General features: G+C 39.7%; 1 protein-coding gene and 1 non-coding gene across 5 annotated transcripts in view; both read right to left on the bottom strand.

Moving 5' to 3' along the window:
- The window catches only part of LIMA1 (LIM domain and actin binding 1), an 85,643-nt gene that overhangs the window by 46,824 nt on the left and 18,939 nt on the right, over positions 1-19,880 (bottom strand). For all 4 annotated transcript variants that reach the window (XM_039241391.1, XM_039241392.1, XM_039241390.1 and 1 more), the window contains exon 2: positions 10,823-10,962. In XM_039241391.1, the coding sequence (XP_039097322.1) occupies positions 10,823-10,941 (119 nt within the window). In that variant the 5' untranslated portion in view covers positions 10,942-10,962. The remainder of the gene's footprint in view (positions 1-10,822; positions 10,963-19,880) is intronic.
- On the bottom strand, positions 16,264-16,370 carry LOC120237941. Its single transcript, XR_005530084.1, has one exon. It is a non-coding gene; the product is annotated as a U6 spliceosomal RNA (small nuclear RNA).

Consider the following 19,880-nt stretch of genomic DNA (forward strand, 5'->3'; position numbering starts at 1 on the left):
CAGGTGCCCCAACACTAAAACATTTTTTAACCTATGAAGTAGGGAAAGGTTTTTTTAAAAGCTGATATACTTAGAGTAAATTCATACGGAGGCATTTTGCCAATTTTATAAAAAGCACAAGTGTTGTGATCCATTAATTCTGTTTCAGAATTTGTTCTATAGATATACTCACACAAGCAAAAATGACTTTTATATTAGATTACATGTCAGAGCATTAACTGTAATACCAAAAGCCTGAAAACAACCTGAATGTGCATCAGCAGAGGACTGGTAAATAAATTACAATGTATTCCTCTAATGGAATACTATGTAGCTATGAAAAGGGATACTGGTGATGGTTGTACAATAATGCAAATGTTCTGAATTGCATACTTAAAAATAGTTAAAATGCTAAATTATGTTACATATAACTTATCACAATTAAACAAACACAACAAAACAGTATGATACTAGCAAAAAGACATGTGGATCAATGGAATGGAATAGAGCCCAGTTAAAAACGATTACAGTTACTTTAGTTGCATGAACAAAATGATTACTAATGGATGGAAGTCACCCTATTACAGAAATATTTGCCATAGATTTCCCATCTGTATTTTCTCAGAAGGGCTAAAGATATTTGAACTGTTTAATATTTGCATATATCTGTGCCAGCCCTGGCCATTTATCTCTTTACTTAACCAAGGTATTAAAAATGACTGTCACAGGGGCGCCTGGGTGGCTTAGTCGGTTAAGTGTCAGACTTTCGCTTAGGTCATGATCTCGTGGTTTGTGGGTTCGAGCCCCGCGTCGGGCTCTGTGCTGACTGCCAGCTCAGAGCCTGGAGCCTGTTTCAGTCTGTGACTCCCTCTCTCTCTGACCCTCCCCTGCTCATGCTGTCTCTCTCTCTCTCCTAGAAATAAATAAAACATTAAAAAAAATTAAAAACTGACTGTCACCACTGTTATGTTTTCCAATAAGCCAGCAGTATGATATTATTTGATATATGTCATATAATTGTAACCTGAATTTTACCATCTAAATGTAATGTTCACATGATTCTTCCTACATTAAAATAGTTTTTGTTAGGAGGAAAAAAAGGAATATAGCCCAGAAATAAACCCTCACATATGTAGTCAAGGGCTGTTCAACAAGTGTTCCAAGACCATCTAATAAGGGATGGACAATCTTTTCAACAAATGATGCTGGGAAAACTGGATCACTGGGTGTCCACATGAAAAAAAAAAACTTGGACCCTTATCTTACACCAATCACAAATATTAAGTCAAAATGGATTAAAGACCTAAGTGTAAGAACTAAAACTATAAAACTCTTAGAAGACAACAGGGGCTAAGATTTCATGACATTGAATTTGGTAATGATTTCTTGTAATAAAAGCACAAGCAACAACAAAAATAGATAAACTAAACTTCAACAAAATCTGTGCATCAAAGGAAACTATTAACAGAGTGAAATGGCACTCCATACAATAAAAGTATTTGTAAATCATATATCAGACAAGGGATTAACATCCAAAATATATAAAATTTTAAACAGAACATATATGGGATAATATTGTACATACTATTCTGCATCTCCCTTTCTCTATCTTAGAACAGCTGAATTTTTATTCAAGCACTAGAGAAAATAGTAAAAGGAAATCACCAAGAGATGTAGTTCCTGCTCTCAGCTTACAGTTTAGACATTAAACACAGAAGCACATGAATATATATATTATATAGGTATAATATATAATACCTAATATATATACACACATATATCACAACAAATCCTTTAAAGACAAAGAACCAGAATTATGAAATAGCCTAACAATAGAACCAAACTGAGAAGGCAGTGGGTGGGGTCTGGGGTATGTGTATGTTGTGTGTATGAAGGAAAGCCTTCCTGAAAAAATGACCTTTAGACTGAGATCTGAAGTTTGACCAAAAGAGTTAGCCAGGCCAAAAAAAGGTGGGAAAAGCATTCCGGCACAGAAAAATAGCACACACCAAGGCCCCAAGGTGCCTCAGGTGTATAAATCTCCAGTGTTGCTGGCACACACCGAGAGAGGGAGAGCAAGAGATGGAGCGAGGAGGCAGAGGTTTTGTGGGCCATGCTGAGCATTCTGAATGTAATCTTAGGTACAAGGAATGGTCCCTGATCCAATCCATGTTTTTAAAAGAGTGCTCTGGGGGCACCTGGGTGGCTTAGTCAGTTAAGTGAACAACTCTTGGTTTCAGCTCAGTTCATGATCTCACTACACTGGGCTCTGTTCAGACAGTGTGGAGCCCTGCTTGGGAGTCTCTCTCTCTGCCCCTCCCCCACTAACCCTGTTTCTCTCTCTCTCTCTCTCTCTCAAAATAAATAATCTTAAAAAAATAATAAAGGAGTGCTCTGGAGGCTGTGTAGAGAATGGACTAGAGGGGCCAACAAAGGAGGTGGCATGAATGAGAGGTAATACCGGCTTGGCCCAGGGTGGTGGTACTGGAGTAAAAGAAAAGTGAATAGGCTTGAGATGTATTCCAGAGGTAGAATAACAGGACTGGTAGTGAGGGGAGGGGGAAGAAGCAGTCAAGAACGAATCCCAGGTTTTTGGCAGCTGAGTCCATGGGATTACTGCTGACTGGAATGAGGAATTCTGAAGGAGGAGCAAATTTGGAGATGGGGAAGATAAAGAGTTCAGCATCAGCCATGTTAACTAACTAGTAATATATATTGCTAGTAATATAAATTTAGGACTTGTCTGTCCACATATGGTATTAAAGCCATGGGAATATGTATCACCTACAAGAGTGTGCAGTGCGAGAAGGGGTGCTGGAGACTCTAACATTTAGCAGTCAGAAGAGGATGAAGAGGTGATAAGAGAGAATGACAAGGAACAGAGAGGTAAGCAGAAAACCAGGAAACTGCCGAGAAGCCAAGAGAAGGAAAAATGTGGGAAGGACAAAGTGCTGAAAGGTCATGTGATACAAAGGCTACAAACACCTCGGTTTAGCAACACAGTAGCCTCTTGTAACCCTGGCAATCCTTTTCCATTATGAACATATAATTAGTTTACCCAAGCTCCTTTTAATGTACATTTGGATTGTTTCCAGTTTTCTACCATTACAAACAGCACTTCTGTGAATGTCCTTGTACATATACCCCCCCACCTCACTTGCATTAGTACATCTGTCTGAGAGTCCCTAAAAATGGAAACGCAGGGGAAAAAAAGGTGGATTATAGATAGAAAGGAACTTACAATTGGCCTTGACTCTTGTTTCCACACCCCCTGGGTAATCATCTACAGTATATTACAGTGATAACACAACATATGAGAGCCAGAGCCAATCAGCAGACAGGTTTATTCTTAGACAATTGTTCTCCAAGGCAAAGTTCTTGCACTGTGGTTAGTTGAGTAAATAGGCTCAAAGGTTCCCTTCCCTTTACTGTCTTAACAGAAACCTAGATTTAAAGAAAGAAGACCAGAATAATTTTCATCTTCAGTCCTGTCCTTTTAGCATGGAGGCATCTGAAAGACACAGGTGTATCCTCTGGCGGCTGTCCTGAATTATGTTTTGAAACTCCATTCAAATATCCCCACCCTTTATTTATAATGAGGTACTTGCTAAATATTAGATATGCAGGGAGAAAGGTCAGATGCCACTGCTTTCTCCCAAGTCAGCACCTTGGTACTTTTCACAATTTTGCACTCTTGGGATGCTAAAAGACGCTGGGGTCCATACCTCTAAATTCAGTGCTAGAACAGGATTCAGGCCTCTGACTTTCCTCAAAGGCACTTAGAACACATGGCATAATTCTGACACAAAATGTGAAGGTCGCTGATTTTGCCGGGGCAGGGGAGGGGGAAGGCATTTTGAAGATCCAAATTTGAGGGGAAAAATATTTGCAGTGGCATTTCTATAATTAAAATCTTATCCCTCGTCCCTTCCCAGATTGTCTTGTGCTCCAGTCTCTTCTTCGCATACAGAATTTAATCTTGCAACTGCTCATTAATGCTCAGCTGTGGGGCAGGCAGCTGATGGAGGATGCTAAAATTATCTTGGGAGTAATAACAGTGCCTCAAACTTTTCTATGGCCAGAATAGAGTTCCTGAGCCATGACTCTTGCTTGCATGCCCTCAAAGAGAGCAAAGAGAAAATGGAAACTCCCAAGTTTCAGGGAATGTATTTTCCTCTGGAACCATTTCACCACTAAAATGTTACAGAGAAGCAAAAAAGGAAAAAAAAAAAAAACGAAGTTAGCCAGGGAGATCTGAGGGTCAATTTTTTCTTAATGAAGGAAAAACTAAATATAAACCAGGTTCCTTCTGGAAACTATGGAGACGATAAAGTCATAACCAAGGTGGAGGTGTGATGGGGGGAGGGGGGGATGAGTGTGGGGGTGGGGTTGCAGGAGTCTGTGTGCTGGCTTTGGCTTTGTGGCTATCTGGGAGCCTCAGTCATAATCACTGGCCATCAAGTGCCTTGTCTGTCAGAGGAATGGGGTAAAGGTTAGTCAGATCAGTTGTTTTAAAACTTTTTTCACTGCAGAATCCTACCTTCAAATGATATCTTTTTTTTTAGGTTTTTTTTTTTCCTATTTTTTTGAGAGAGAGACAGAAATCTGAAGCAGGCTCTAGGCTCTGAGGTTTCAGCACAGAGCCCATGTGGGGCTTGAACCCACAAACCACGAGATTATGACCTGAGCCAAAGTTGGACACTTAACTGACTGAGCCACCCAGGCGCCCCCAAATGGTATCTTATTTAGAGCCTAACATATAAAATAGATCAAAGCAGGACAGCTGGTGTGGAGGGTCTCAGGCTCAGCCCTTTCCATCTTCCCATCTTCCCAGACCTGGCCCCTGAGGTTTCTCTCAAGAACTCAATTAAGAGAGGTTAAAGACCAATGAGCCAGAATTCCCTTTACTTCCAAAAATGTAAGAGTCCAAGAGGAGTCTTTTGCAAAGAAACCAAATTCCACCAAAGGAGTCAAATTTTAATCAAGCAAAGGATTATGTTACACTAAATTTAATGGTGAATAAAACCAAAGCTAGACATTCAAATTGACTCATCAATAGGACCTTTCTTACCTCAAATTTAATGATTTATATAGTATAGAGGTTCAGTAAAAGAAATAAGTTGAGCTAAAAAGCACTCATGAGACCCAAGCTCTATGCTAGAAAAATTACTCTTACATACAAATAAAGGTAAAACATGTTAACAGAAAGTAAAGCCCAGCTAATTTGACAAACATGAGCCAGATAATGCTTCCAAATACCACTTTTATATTAATCTCTGATCAGAAACCTCCTAAGGTTTCCTATAGTCTCTTAACTAGGCTTGTACAGGGTTTACTCATTCCAAACCCTATAACAGAAAGTGTTTCAAAATAAGAGAAAATCAGGTCAGCAGGTGTTGGAAGTAGAGATTAGTATACGCTTTGTGGAAGGGAACCTACAGGGAGTGAACCCTAAAAGCCTCGAGCAAGATCAGCAATGCTGATTCAGGGTCTCCATTGAGCATGAAACCTGGAGAAGACATCTAGGATGATTCTCTGGTTTATCTGTCCTAAGTGCACATCATGCCCTGTACTACTTCTGTGCCTTAGCCCTCCTGTGGTTCTCTGCAATGTTTCCAGAATCCTCTTAGCCTGCCAAATAAAACTCCATTTATCCTTCAAAACTAGTTTAATACAGGGGCATCTGGGTGGCTCAGTCGGTTAAACATCCAGCTCTTCAGCTCATGTCACAATCTCATGGTTCATGGGAGAGAGCCCCACTTTGGGCTCCCACACTGAGCCTGCTTTGGGATCCTCTCTGTCTACCCCACCCCCTCCCCAGATCTCTCTCTCTCTTACAAACACACACACACTCTCTCTCTCTCAAAAAAAAAAAAAAATCTAGCATGATGCCTGGCACATAGATTCTGTTAATGACTTCAGGATTTACAGTTTTGCATAACTGCCATTTGCCCTTACAACCTTCATAGAGAAAAGACAGTCACCCTGCTATGGTAGGAGGTGACCTCTGAGACAATTTCTTGCTCTCTCTCTGTAAGATTAAGAAGGCCCCTAAGATGAATGGATTTTCCCAACTTCCTAACTCTCATCAGTGCTAAAAGACGCAATTCCTCTATCTTAAGAACTGGCTGGGTGAGGCAATGACAGAATAAAGGGCTGGGAAGGAACTGAGGAAGGGGTGAGAGTTTCATTGAAGTGACCAACTGAGGTAGGCAGGGAAGGAAGTGAAGCCAAGAGGGAGACTGACATCCACGGCCTGGATGTCCTGCTTTGGCCCAAGAGCAGCGTCAGTGGGAATAAGAGAGCGGAACAGTATTAGGACAGGAGGCTCCAATCAGAGAGGTATTCCAAATGCACATTCCAGAGATGGATTCTGCATGAGATAAGGTTGGGGTTGGATGCAGGGCCATGGGAGACAATGTGTCGGTTGAAGAAGCAGGGAAGATCAAGAAATTATGAGTTCAGAGTATGAGACAGATCATTTATGTGGACCAGTGATTCTTCACTGGGGGCCTATGGGCCCTGGGGGACATCTGAAGTGTGCAAGGGAATGTTCCTAAGGTTTCCCTTCCACCCCATTTTTCTTTTTTGGATATCACAATGTCATGGGGTACTACTAGCATTTGGAGGAAGGCAAGATGATGAACATACTGTAGAGGGAGGTCTGCCTCATTAAAAATGCCAATAGCACCTTCAGCTCTCACTGAGAAACACTGAGGAGAGAATGAAGCTAGAAGTGACTGTCCTCAGTGAAGGTGGGGAGCTTGGCCAGGTGGCTGGCAAACCACCGCAATAAAGAGGAATATAGAAAGAGTATAGTACAGTTAGATGTGAGCCTCAAAGCACAGATTTAGAACTTCAGAAAAAGGAATGAAAAACAATGGATGGGAACCAGCAGTGGAGATTTAGGACAGCAGCAACCCTGACTCTCAGCCCCAGCATTTGCAGAACGAACAGGCGGCCACTGCTCAGAGACAGAAGGCAAGTGGAGGGAAAGCCAAGTTCAGCTGAAGAGAGGTGGGGCTAGGGAGGGTGAAAAGGGTAAGAATGTGGAGAAGTTTCTCTGCAGAACAGGGAGTTTCCAACTCCCATTAATCACATCACAACACTGTCTCAATTCCTTCCCTTCCTTTCCATTCCTGCTGCCCCCCTCCCTCAACAGCTTTCACTCGGGTTCTCAAGAAAGCCTCACCACTTGTCTCTATGCTATCAATCTCTCACCTTTCCAGCCTACCTTTTACACTGTTGCCAGAAGCATCTTTCTAAAATACAAGTCTGATCATGTCCTTCTCTCTGCACGAAAACCTTCAATTGTTTCCCTTGTTTATCTAACTAAATCCTAAACTTAGTATAGCATTCAAGGCCATCTATCATCTGGCTCAAACTAAACTGTACTAGTCCCTTCTCCCTTTTGTATCTCTCCATGCTAGACTGCTTGCTTTCCCATTCCCTTTATCCATGGTTAGTTTCCACAATCCTTTGTTTGAACCTATCATAAACCTTATTCCTTCTGCTTTATGTTCAAGTTCACAAGTCCATTTCTTTCACTACCAGTGCTTCCTAAACCTCCTGAAAGTAAAATTCACCTGGGATACTTGTTGAAAGCACAAATTCCTGGGCCCCATTCTAGACACATCGAATCAGAATCTTTAGGGGAGGGGCCAGGGAAGCCATATAAGATAGTTTTAAAACATGTCCAAAAAAATCTTTGACATTCCTGGGGCACCTGGTGGCTCAGGTGGTTAAACATCAGACTTCGGCTCAGGTCATGATCTCACGGTTCATGAGTTCAAGCCCTGCATTGGACTGTCTGCTGTCAGCACAGAGCCCGCTTCAGATCCTCTGTCTCCCTCTCTCTCTGTTCCTCTCTCCCTTCTCTTTCAAATATAAACATTAAAAAAAATTGACATTCCTCCCACCAAAAAGTAGAGTCAAGTTCTCCTCCCTCTGAATATGGGCCAACCTTAGAGACTGGCTCCTAATGAAGAGAATGTGGCAAAAGTGATTCTGTAAAACTTCTGAAGCTAGGTCATAAAAGGCCACACAACTCCTGATCCTGTCTCCCTTCTTCCTTTGTTCTCTTCCTCTCTCTGTATCTGGATGCTTGCCCTGGTAACCAGCGAACTAAGCCAAACAGCCACATGGAAAAGCCATGTGTAGGTATTCTGACCAGGGCCCCAGCTGAGATCCCAGATGACTGCCAGCAGCAATGACCTGACTTGTGAGTGAGTGACTCTTTAGAGGACTATGGGCCCCATCTTTGAGCCACCTTGGCTGATGCTAATGGAAGCAGAGGCAAGCCCTACCCAAATTGGAGATTCACAAGCAAAATAAATGGTAGTATTTCAAGCCACTAAATTTTGGAGATATTTTTTTCCATGCAGCAATAGATAACTGGGGCACCATATTATTTATTTATTTATTTATTTATTTATTTATTTATTTATTTATTTATTTTTGGTGTATCTTAAGTTTGCAGTGCCTATTCAATTTCTTTTTAAAAATTTATATACAAGTTGTTAGCATATAGTACAACAATGATTTCAGGAGTAGATTCCTAATGCCCCTTACCCATTTAGCCCATCCCCCCTCCTGCAACCCCTCCAGTAACTCTGTTTGTTCTCCATATTTATGAGCCTCTTGTGTTTCATCCCCCTCCCTGTTTTTATATTATTTTTGTTTCCCTTATATTCATCTGTTTTGTATCTTAAAGTCCTCATATGAGTGAAGTCATATGATATTTGTCTTTCTCTGAATAATTTCACTTAGCAAAATACCCTCAAGTTCCATCCACACAGTTGTAAATGGTAAGATTTCATTCTTTTGGATTGCTGAGTAGTACTCAGTGTGTGTGTGTGTGTGTGTGTGTGTGTGTGTGTGTGTGTGTGTGTGTGTATACCACATCTTCTTTATCCTTTCATTCATTGATGGACATTTGGGCTCTTTCCATACTTTAGCTATTGTTGGTAGTGCTGCTATAAACATTGGGGTGCATGTGCTCCTTTGAAACAACATACCTGTATCCCTTGGATAAATACCTAGTAGGAGCACCATATTATCAATAGGTATCCCAGGTGATTCTTAAGATGAAGGAAGTTTGGGGACTTCATCTACTATATAAACCATACTAAGTTAAATCATCAATTTCTGAGGTCAAGGATTAAGTCTTACTACCTTTCTAGATCTCTGTCCCTTTTTTCTAAAATATCTTTACTGATTTTCTCTCTCTCTCTCTTTCTTCCTTCTTTCCTTCCTTCCTTCCTTTTGGTAAGAATAACATGTTTCCATAAAATTACAATACAAAATCCACAATGTAGAAGGCAAAAGGACTATGCAGTCTCTCTCCACCTTTATTCTACCTTAAGCAGTAAACAAAGTCAACAATTTGGAAGGGCAGTGTTTTCACAAAGCAAGTACTTGATGGATTTGTTCTTGAAGAAAAGGTGACATTGTAGGTTCTAGAAACCTGCTATTGCTATTTAGTTGTATCCTGGATACAGCTCCCAGAATTACTTTCTTCAAATTTTGACCATCTTTTATCTCTTAAATGTATTATAGCTTCCTATTAATTAACAAACTCTACTAGTGAGGTAAACCTACCAGCTGTCCTAAGCTCCTCCCCAGTATGGTGTCTCCCTGAGTAAAGTCCATGTGTCTGTGCATCCCTGGTATGTTACTTACATATACCATTCCTTCAACATCTGTTGAGTGCCTACTATATTCCATTCACCATTCTATACACTAGGCATATAAGATAAGTGGGAAAGGGGCCCTCATATCAAAGAACTCATGGTCCAGAGTAGGGGGTAAGCAAACTTTTTCTTAGGGAACCAGATAGTAAATATTTTAGACTTTAGGTCATATGGTCTCTGCTGCAACTCTGCCCCTGTAGCATGAAAGCAGCCACAGATGATGCACAAATGGATATGGCCATGTCCCGTTAAATCTTTATTTACTAAAACAAGGCAGCCAGTGGGCCATAGTTTGCCTACACAGTTTTCACTGTTCAAAAGAACTTTATGCAACTGATGAAATGCTTCTGTGATTTCCAGAATGGTAGCCCTGGCTACATGTAGCTATTGGACACTTGAAATGTGGTTAGTGCAGCTAATGAACTGAATTTTAAGTATTATTTAATTTTAATTAATTTAAATTTAAATAGGCACATATGTAGTGGCTACTGTACTGGACAATGCAGGTATAGAGTGTACCTAATGCTCCCTTCAACTAAATCAATACATGCCTCACAACTCACCTCAACCAAAAAGCCTTCCTGATTAGCTTCTGCCCATGATGCTCTCTCTCTCTCTCTCTCCTATTCTATTTCTAGTCCTTATTCCCATTCATTTTGGATTTGCTGACATTTTGCTTAATAAGTACGTGTTTTATAATCATCTTTTGTGTTTGTAACTTTTTCATTCCCTAACTAAACAAAAATTCAAGGATAGAGAATGTGTCTCTTGATTATTATCATCCTCCTCTACAGTGTCTTGTATGGTGCTTAAAATTCAGAAGGTGCTCAATAAATCCATTTTTTAGAGTTTTTTCTTAAGTTTACTTATTCTAAGACAGAGAAGGAGCAGGGGAGGGTCAGAGAGAGAGGGAGAGAGAATCCCAAACAGGCTATGCACTGCCAGCAGCGGAGCCTGACGCAGGGCTCTAAGTCACGAACCAGGAGCTCATGACCTGAGCTGAAACCAAGGGCTGGACACTTAACTGACTGAGCCACCCAGGTGCCCCTCAATGAAGCCATTTTACACCATGTACTTCCCTTACTGATTTCCCTAACAGGTGGTAATGTTTGCTCAACAGATGGTCCTTTTGGACAAGGATCAGCACTTACTTGGAGAATATTTCTACAATAGCCGATGACTTGTTCTTGTTGACAAGAGAAAGTTCTTTGGCCGTTACCCTCAATGATACTGAAGTCCATTGCCGTCTATTAAATGGAGTTGATTCCATCTTGTCTCCAGATACTAATACCTATGCAATAAAGAAAGTCAGAGTATTAGACACAGACACAGAAGTGGATTCTCTAGTAGCCAAGGGCTGGCAGTGGTGTGGCATAAGAGAGAACAGAGAGCTCTCCCTAGACCAGCAGACCACACTCCTCTACCAGTTCTCTCTCAAAAACTGTAACCTTGGTCAAATGATTCAATACCTGGGTTGTAGTTTCCTGTAAAATGAGAAGGTTAGACCAGATGATCTCTAAGGTCCCTTCCAGTTCCATCATTTTTTGACTGACCTCACTGTGCAAACATCAGTTGGCCTTCCTCTGAACTTAAATCTGTTCCAAAGTCACATTTGGAGTGAAATGTTCCACTCTTCTGAGTTACATCCCAGGGGAAGTACACTTGGCATCTGTGTAGATTCAGGTCCAAATTAAGTTCTACCTACATCCAAGTTTCTTTTGGCTGCCCTTTCTCCCCTAACTGCATCACTGACCACTTGGCTTGGAGAGATAGCTGGGGACATAGCATGGTATAATGTAAAGAGTGAGGGCTTTAAGTTGAGATAACCTTCAGTTAAAATCATAACTTCTATTACCTTGAACAAACTATATAACTTAGTACATATAGTTTGTTTCTTCAACTGAAAAATGAGAATAATACTTGCCATTATTAGTGTTTTGCTATGGATTTAAGGAGTGGATATATTTAAAATATTAAGTAGGTTATAATGTATTAAGAGCAATTTAAGTATATATATGAGAACTGGCTACTATTATTTTTACATTTTAACAATCTTAACAACTTGGGGAAGTATAATGTATTTTTTTTTTTTTTTAATTTTTATTTCTAGGAGAGAGAGACAGCGTGAGCAGGGGAGGGTCAGAGAGAGAGGGAGTCACAGACTGAAACAGGCTCCAGGCCCTGAGCTAGCAGTCAGCACAGAGCCCGACGCGGGGCTCGAAACCACGAACTGTGAGATCATGACCCAAGCGAAAGTCAGACGCTTAACCGACTAAGCCACCCAGGCGTCCGAAGTATAATGTAATTTAAATTCAGGGGCCAAAACCTCTATTCTGAAATTCTTTTCTAAAACTCATTTAAGTCAATGAATACATAAAGCTATGCCCCTGAAATCGTCTAGTCCCTGTCCATTAATCTGGATTGTCTGGGAGACAGAAATTGCTAAAGGAGTTTTTGCCCTAGTAGTTACCAAAGGAGTTCCAACTTTTGTCCAGAAGACGTAAGATCAGAAATGAGTCGGGGCGCCTGGGTGGCATAGTTGGTTAATCGTCCGACTTTCGCTTAGGTCATGATCTCGCGGTTCCTGGGTTCGAGCCCCGCGTCGGGCTCTGTGCTGACTGCCAGCTCAGAGCCTGGAGCCTATTTCAGAGTCTGTATCTCCCTCTCTCTCTGACCCTCCCCTGCTCACGCTGTCTCTCTCTCTCTCCTAGAAATAAATAAAAATATTAAAAAAAGAAAAAAGATTAGAAATGAGTCCATAGTTTCCTTATTTGAAGAGTGAAAACTATAGATAAAAGTACTACTTGCAGGTCTCTTGACAACTGCAGAGCATAACTGATCTGATCGAATGCAGAGTTCACCATGTACTGTTTCTAGCAACCTTGACCACAGAACACAGTGGGCTTAACCAAGGAACCTGGACTGCTATTTTACACTAAAAGTTCTGTTATGCAAAGTAAGTGATAAGCAGCCTTAAAGAGCACACTACTTTTTCCACAGGTAGTACTTGTTCTTCCAAATAGAGTCTTGTCTGTAAACAATGTGGGTTTTGTTGTTTTTACTTATTTGTTTTAATCCCCATGTTGGAAGGTAACACAGAATCCCCTCATGGTAAGGAGCTCTGGCATTAGACACGGATGCATTTAAGTGGGAGTTTTGGCTCCATCCTTAAAAATTAGATTTCTAGGGGCACCTGGGTGGCTCAGTCGGTTAAGTGTCTTACTTTGGCTCAGGTCATGATCACACAGTTTGTGGGTTTGAGCCCTGCATCGGGCTCTGTGCTGACGGCTAGCTCAGAGCCTGGAGCCTGCTTCAGATTCTGTATCTCTCTCTCTCTCTGACCCTCCCCTGCTCACGCTGTTTCTCTCTCTCAGAAATAAACAAAACATTTAAAAAAATGTTTAATTTTTTAATAAAAAAATTTTTTTAAAAATTAGATTTCTCATCCATAACAATAGTATTTCTTTCGTAATATCCTTATGAGGAATAAATAAGATAAAGAAAAGACCCTGACACAGAATAAGTAAGTGATACACATTGGTTTTTTAAGAATCTTGCTCTTCCTGGATAAAATAATCTTAATTCTATACCCATTCTTTGAAGTAAACTTCAATGTATCAAATATATGTTTATCTGCTTCCCAGGTTGAATCTGAGAGACCCACGAAAGATTTCAGCCCTTATTCTAATAAGAAAAAGATACAGAAGCAAAAACAATTCCGCTAAACTTAGTTATATAAAACCAGAATAATGACCCTTTGAGCCAAGTTTAGGAAATACTGAACAACACTTTAAGACACTGGTACAATTATGCTTCCAACGTAGGTGTGGGTATCAAAGTTGTCAGTGCTTCTACTGCAATCAATTCTGGATCAAAGAAAAAAAATAGAAGATATGTTCTCAAATTTGTTTGTAAAGAGGAAAAATCATTATTTGAGGGACTGAATATGGTTTAAAAAGAGTGGGAGGATTTAATTTCCAAGTCTAATTCCATGGTTTTGATTAATATTGGCCAGAAATCCAGGAAAAGTCAGAATATCTATCTTGGTTTAAGGCGAGGATAAGATACTTTTTATTCAAGGAATGAGGTGGCTCACACCCTCACCACACTTCTCTTTACAGAAGCATACTATTATTTCTTAGTAATGTGATAAGCAGCACTCTATGAAAGAGATAAAGGTGAGAATGAGTACATGCTTTTTGATGGACTCTTGATATCAGGTTACTGAGTAACTAGCTACTTTCTATAAAGTACAGGGAGAGGGCCCTGCCCTTGCTGGGGCTTGCTGACATGTACCCAATAATTGTAGTGCGAAGCAAAATATGGTTAGAGGCAGTGCATGGTCTAACAGTAGGGGATTTGATTTTCTGGCTTAATAGGCAGGAAGGGAAGAGACATCAGATTGACTTGGAACTTACAGAGGGGCAGAACTTCATCAACTGAGGCCAGGAGGAGGAAATTGCATCCCAAGTAGGGAGACCAGCATTATGTTGTTAGGGAGCTGAAATAGCATAGAATACTTCAATGGAGTTGGCTGTACATACAAGAGTAGTGGTAGATAAAGTAGGAAAAGAATGGGCCCAGAATGGGAAAAGCCTTGAAAAACATGTTAAGGTGTTTGGGCCATATTCCAATAGTGGAAAGAACTAGCCTATGAGTGAGCAGAGATAAGGTCTAGTCTTAACGTGCCACTCCCAAAAAAATGATTTCCCTGAGCCCAACACCTAAATCTGTAAGATAAGAGTTCTATAGTGGATCGTCCACAGTCTCTTTGGTAGAACTGGGAAAGTTTCTGAAAAAGCAAGTAACATAATGGGAACCATGTTTTAAAAGCTGATTCTGCAGCAGTGAATAACTTGATCAGTGGGGCAAAGACTGGAGTCTAATTTACTTGTCAAAAAGATCCTAAAACTGTCTAAGAGAGAGGTAATCAAGGTTTACATTAGGATAGGTAGGAATGGAAAGGTAGGTAGAGAACTTACAGTTCTTAGAATCAAATGGACTTAGGGATAGAGAAGGAATCAAAACTGGCATTATCAAACTTGAATGATTAGAAGATTGTTGATGTTATTAAGAGAGACAGTAAATATAGGAAGAAGTGGGAGAATTATGAGTTTTGTTTTACGTATGTTGAAATATACATGCCTGTAAGAAAAATCCCAGTGACACACCACAGGAAGCTAAAAATTCCACGCTAAGGTTAAAAATCACAGTCCTGTAAAGAAGTGAACATTTTATTTTGTTAATGTTTATTTTTATTTATTTCTGAGAGAGAGCGCAAGTGCACAAGCAGGGGAAGGGCAGAGAGTGAGGAAGAGAGAATCCCAAGCAGGTTCTGCACAGCCAGTGCAGAGTCTGATGAGGGGCTCAATCTCATGAACCATGAGATCATGACCTGAGCCGAAATCAAGAGTCGGAAGCTTAACTGACTGAGATGCCTAGGAGCCCCCAGAAATGAGCATTTTAAAGCATCTACTTATATGAAGTACATATCTCACTTATTTCTCAGAACCAGTCTACAACATTGGTTTTACATCTTATATTTATGATGAAAAACTGAAATTCAGAAATATTAACTGATCTCTTAGTCACATAGTAGCAGAGTTGGGATTCAAATCCATATTCTCTCTGATTTCCAAAGTCAATTTTCTTTCCACTACAAGTAATGAATAATGATTAAATCCATCACTTTTGGCCATGGTAAAAAAATTGGGTAGCAAAGGTTTTGAATCTTTTCAAAACTGCAAACCTATACAATTTATCTTTCAGTAAGTGTAGTGGCAATTATCTTTCCAGAATGGCCAGCATCCGAGAAAAATCATCTCTTCTTTCAGTGAAACTTAGAATTAACTAGGGCCTGCTTGAAATACTCTCCATTTTGAACATCTTGACTTTCATGAGCTTGAATTAAAAGTGTGCTATCTCTCCCTCCTTACCAACTCTCTGTTAGATGGGAATCCCATTCTCAGGCTTTTGGACAACTTCCTAATCCTAGAAATTCTCTTCTTAAGAGTGAGAAGGACATGTACCAATACCTGGAAAGACCCATCTAGAAAGAGGTATTCAGTTTGGGCTGCAATATCTTTTTTTATGTTTATTTATTTTGAGAGAGAGAGTGAAAGTAAGAGAGAATGTACATGAGGGAGAGGCAGAGAGAGGGGGAGAGAGAGAATACCAAGAAGGCTCTACTCTGATAGCGCAGAGTCTGAAGAGGGTCTCGAACTCACAAACCATGAGATCATGACCTGAGCCAAAACCAAGAGTCGAACACTTAACTAACTGAGCCACTCACGTGCCCTTGGCCTACAATATCTTTGACTATTTTTTTCCAAAGGCCCATTTGACTCTAAGATCCAATCTATTGCACTGCTATGTACAAATAAGAGGCACTATCACTTATTGGACACTTACTAACTCATTTAAGCCTTATAACAACCCTGAAGATAAGACTAGTGTTATTTTCATTAAAAACAAACCAAAAAAAAACCCAGCTTGGTTCATTGAGGTTGAGTAATGTGCCAGGGGTCATGTGGCTAATATATGGCCCAAGCAGAAGGCCGAGTTCAGACTCCAAAACCCAGCCTCTTAGGCCAAATGCATTCTACTACCACTTTAACTGTGTGTCATCCTTGAGCAGGGGCCATGCTAATCTTCTCTGTATCATCCCAAGTTTAGTATATGTGCTACTAAAGTGAGCACACTACCTCAACTGTGAGGGAAGAATGGCTGGATTGGTTATCAATTGTGTGCAAAAGTTAAAGGAAATGGATATAACGGAAATAACTCTAAGATTTCTAGCCTCAGAGATTGGAAGGACAGTGGTATAACAAATAATAATTGGATACATAGAAAGGGGAACTGTTTGCTAAGGATGATGCCTTCAGTTTTAGATACACAGGGCAGATTTTAACTTCAAGAGGGAAGCTTAGAAATCAAGTAGTCAAATCACCCTTTGTATAATAAGGGAATTGAGCCACATGATGGTCCAATAATTTTCCCCAACTCCACAACTAGTTAAGTATGAGGGCCAAAGTTCTAATTCCCACTTCAAAGTTCTTTTATCACACTAGGTAGCTTGAGGTTAGATGGCTAAATGTCCTATGGGGAGCTGTAGCTTATTGATAAAAATCTCTTGAACAAAGGTTCTTTAAAGTTTAAGGGTTGGGCAATGACTCACTGGGAAATTTGGCCCCAGGTATCTGCTTCCTTAAACTGTTGCTGAGGGTGAGGTCTGTGTCTGCTCCGGGAAACCTACTCTAATAAATGCATTTACAGACTTAACCTAACTAAGCAAACTGTCTTGCAGAACCCAGGCTGAGACAAAAGCAAATGATCTGTCACTAGTATTATCCTGTTCTTATAAATCTAATCTCCTAATCTCATATCTTTCTTTCTCCCCCCTCCCACTCTTTCTGTTTGTTTGTTTTGCTCTTGAAATGGTTACTTGTGCAAGAGGCACAGTTGCCTGAACACAGTCCCCCCCCCCCCCCCACAAATTAGAGAGAACAAAGTACAAACTCACTCATTCAAAGAAAATGTTGGGGCACCTGGGTGGCTCAGTTGGTTAACTGTCCGACTCTGATTTTGGCTCAGGTCATAATCTCACGTTTTGTGGGTTCAAGCCCCACATTGGCCTCTGCACTGACAGCCTGTCTAGGATTCTCTTTCCCTCTCTCTCTGTCCTTCCCCCCACTCATGCTGTCTCACTCTCACTCTCTCTCTCAAAATAAGTAAATAAACTTTAAAAAATGTTATTTTAAAAAATAGACTGAGTGGCTCAATTGGCTAAGCATCTGACTTCAGCTCAGGTCGTGATCTCATGTTTCACGTGTTTGAGCCTCACATCAGTCTCTGTGTTGACAGCTCAGAGCCTGGAGCCTACTTCAGATTCTGGGTCTCCCTCGATCTCTGTCCCTCAGCCACTGATGCTCCCTCTCTCTCTCTCAAAAATAAATAAACATTAAAAAAAATTTAAAAACAAGAAATAGAATGTAAAGTTTTAAACTTTTCTTTTTTTTTTTATCAAGAACTCTTTCTGATTTGAATGTCAGTAGGTAAAAGGGAGCAACTTTTGCAGTTTATTATCATTCAAAAATTTTTAAAGATTTATTTTATTTTTTTGAGACAGAGGGAGAAAGAGCATGAAAAGTGAAGGGTCAGAGAGAGAAGGAGACATAGAATCTGAAGCTGGTTCCAGGGTTCTAGCTGTCAGCACAGAGCCTGATGCGGGGCTCAAATCCATGAGCCGTGATATCATGACCTGAGCCGAAGTCAGATGCTTAGCTGACTAAGCCACTCAGGTGGCCCCTGTTTATTTTTTCGTAATCTCCACCCCCAACATGGGATTCAAACTCATGACCTCAAGATCAAAAGTTGCATGTTCTACCAACAGAGCCAGCCAGGCACCATAGGAGCAAATGATTAAAAGAAAAAAAAAAACATAAAAAACCTTCAAGGTGCAAAGGGAAATTTTAAATAAAAGCAACATGAAAATGTTCCCACATAATGTTTTTTCAGAATATAAACTACATTTATTTCTAAGCGTATATATTTTTTTTACAAAAACAGTGACTAAATTCACATACTTAAAAAAAGCTTTTGAAAGTTAAGCTTTTTAAAAAACTTCTTTTGAAATAATTTTAGATTTACACAAGAGTTGCAAATAAAGTACAAACGTTCCCATGTACCTTTCATCTAGCTTTATCTTATAGTCCCACAGCACAATTATCAAAATTAAGAAATTAGCATTGGTACAGTACTATTATCTAAACTATAGACTTTATTCAAATTCTACTACTTTTTCCACTAAAGGCTTTTTTCTGTTCCAGAATCCTATACTACATTTAATGGTTATGGCTTCTTAAGTCTCTTCCAAGGTCTATGACAGTATCCTCTGTTTTTGTCTTTTGTGACCATGACACTTTTGAAAAATACTGGTCAGGTATTAGGTAGAATGTCCCTCAATTTGCGTTTCTTGGTTTCTTCAATAAAAAGAATGAGGGCTCCTTGAAGAAGTAGTTGATTCCAGAGCTGGGGCAGGGAAATACCAGAAGAGCCTAGAACTTTTTACAATCCTTAAAAAGTAAAAGGGGGTTTACTTTTTAAATTATGATGCTTTCACAGAGTAGAGTGAAGTTATAGAATTTTGGGAGGAATACTATAGATACGATGTGCCTTCTTCCTCAGTGCTTCGTATCAGAAGGCTGGTGATGTTGATGTCTTGTTAATGCTGATGTTAACCCTGATCATTTGGTTAAGGAAGTGTCTGCCAGGTTTCACCACTGTAAAGCTACTATGTTTCCCTTTATAATTCGTAAATATTTGGAGGGAGATACTTTAATTCTGTTCCTCCTTAAACTTTTACTAATTTTAGCAGTCATGGGCTGATATTGCCTTCAGCAATTATTACTGTGCTGTTCTAATGATGATTTTTCTCTTGCCCTCATTCCTTCTGCATTTTTTATTTGGGATTCTTCTATTAGGAAGAATTGTTCTTTCTTGTTTATTTATTTATGCAATCATTTATTTATATTAGGATAGACTCATGATACTTATTTTATTTCCTGAGTTATAATAATTCCTGTATTATTCTATTCCCTGGGTAATTTTATTTTGTTGCTCAAATTGTTCCTAGCTTTGGTTATTTGGAGCTCTTTCAGCTTGTCTCTAGTGCCTTTCAATATGCCACCAACTTTTTTTTTTTTTTTTTTTTTAGCACATTCTTACTTTCTAGCACTATAAGATGTCCCAAACTTGTCTTGTATTTGCCTGGCCCCTAGGCCTAGAATCAAGTACTCCAAGGAGTCTTGATTCCTTTTATTGGAGAAACCATATCTGGACACTACATATTTTCATTACTACTGAGGTATCACTGCTTCTGGGCTCTCTTAGGGGACAGAACCAGGAATACATACATATATATATACATATATACATGTATATATGTATACACACATATGTATGTATATTTATTTATCTACCTGTTTATACACACACACACACACACACACACACACATCTAGCATCAAATAATCTAGTATCACAAGATTCATTCTAGCATTTCTTTTATTTAACTTCCCTCTCTGATAGGGAGAAGCCTAACTCCATAGAATTTTGACATGAAAAGAGAAACTCCAAAATTATGCCATTACCAGTTTCTACTCCCTTGATATACCATATATTTTTTTAATATCCTTGATATACCATATA

The sequence above is a fragment of the Hyaena hyaena genome, unplaced genomic scaffold, assembly GCF_003009895.1.
Source record: "Hyaena hyaena isolate Hyena2069 unplaced genomic scaffold, ASM300989v1 scaffold_192, whole genome shotgun sequence".
Taxonomy (NCBI): domain Eukaryota; kingdom Metazoa; phylum Chordata; class Mammalia; order Carnivora; family Hyaenidae; genus Hyaena; species Hyaena hyaena.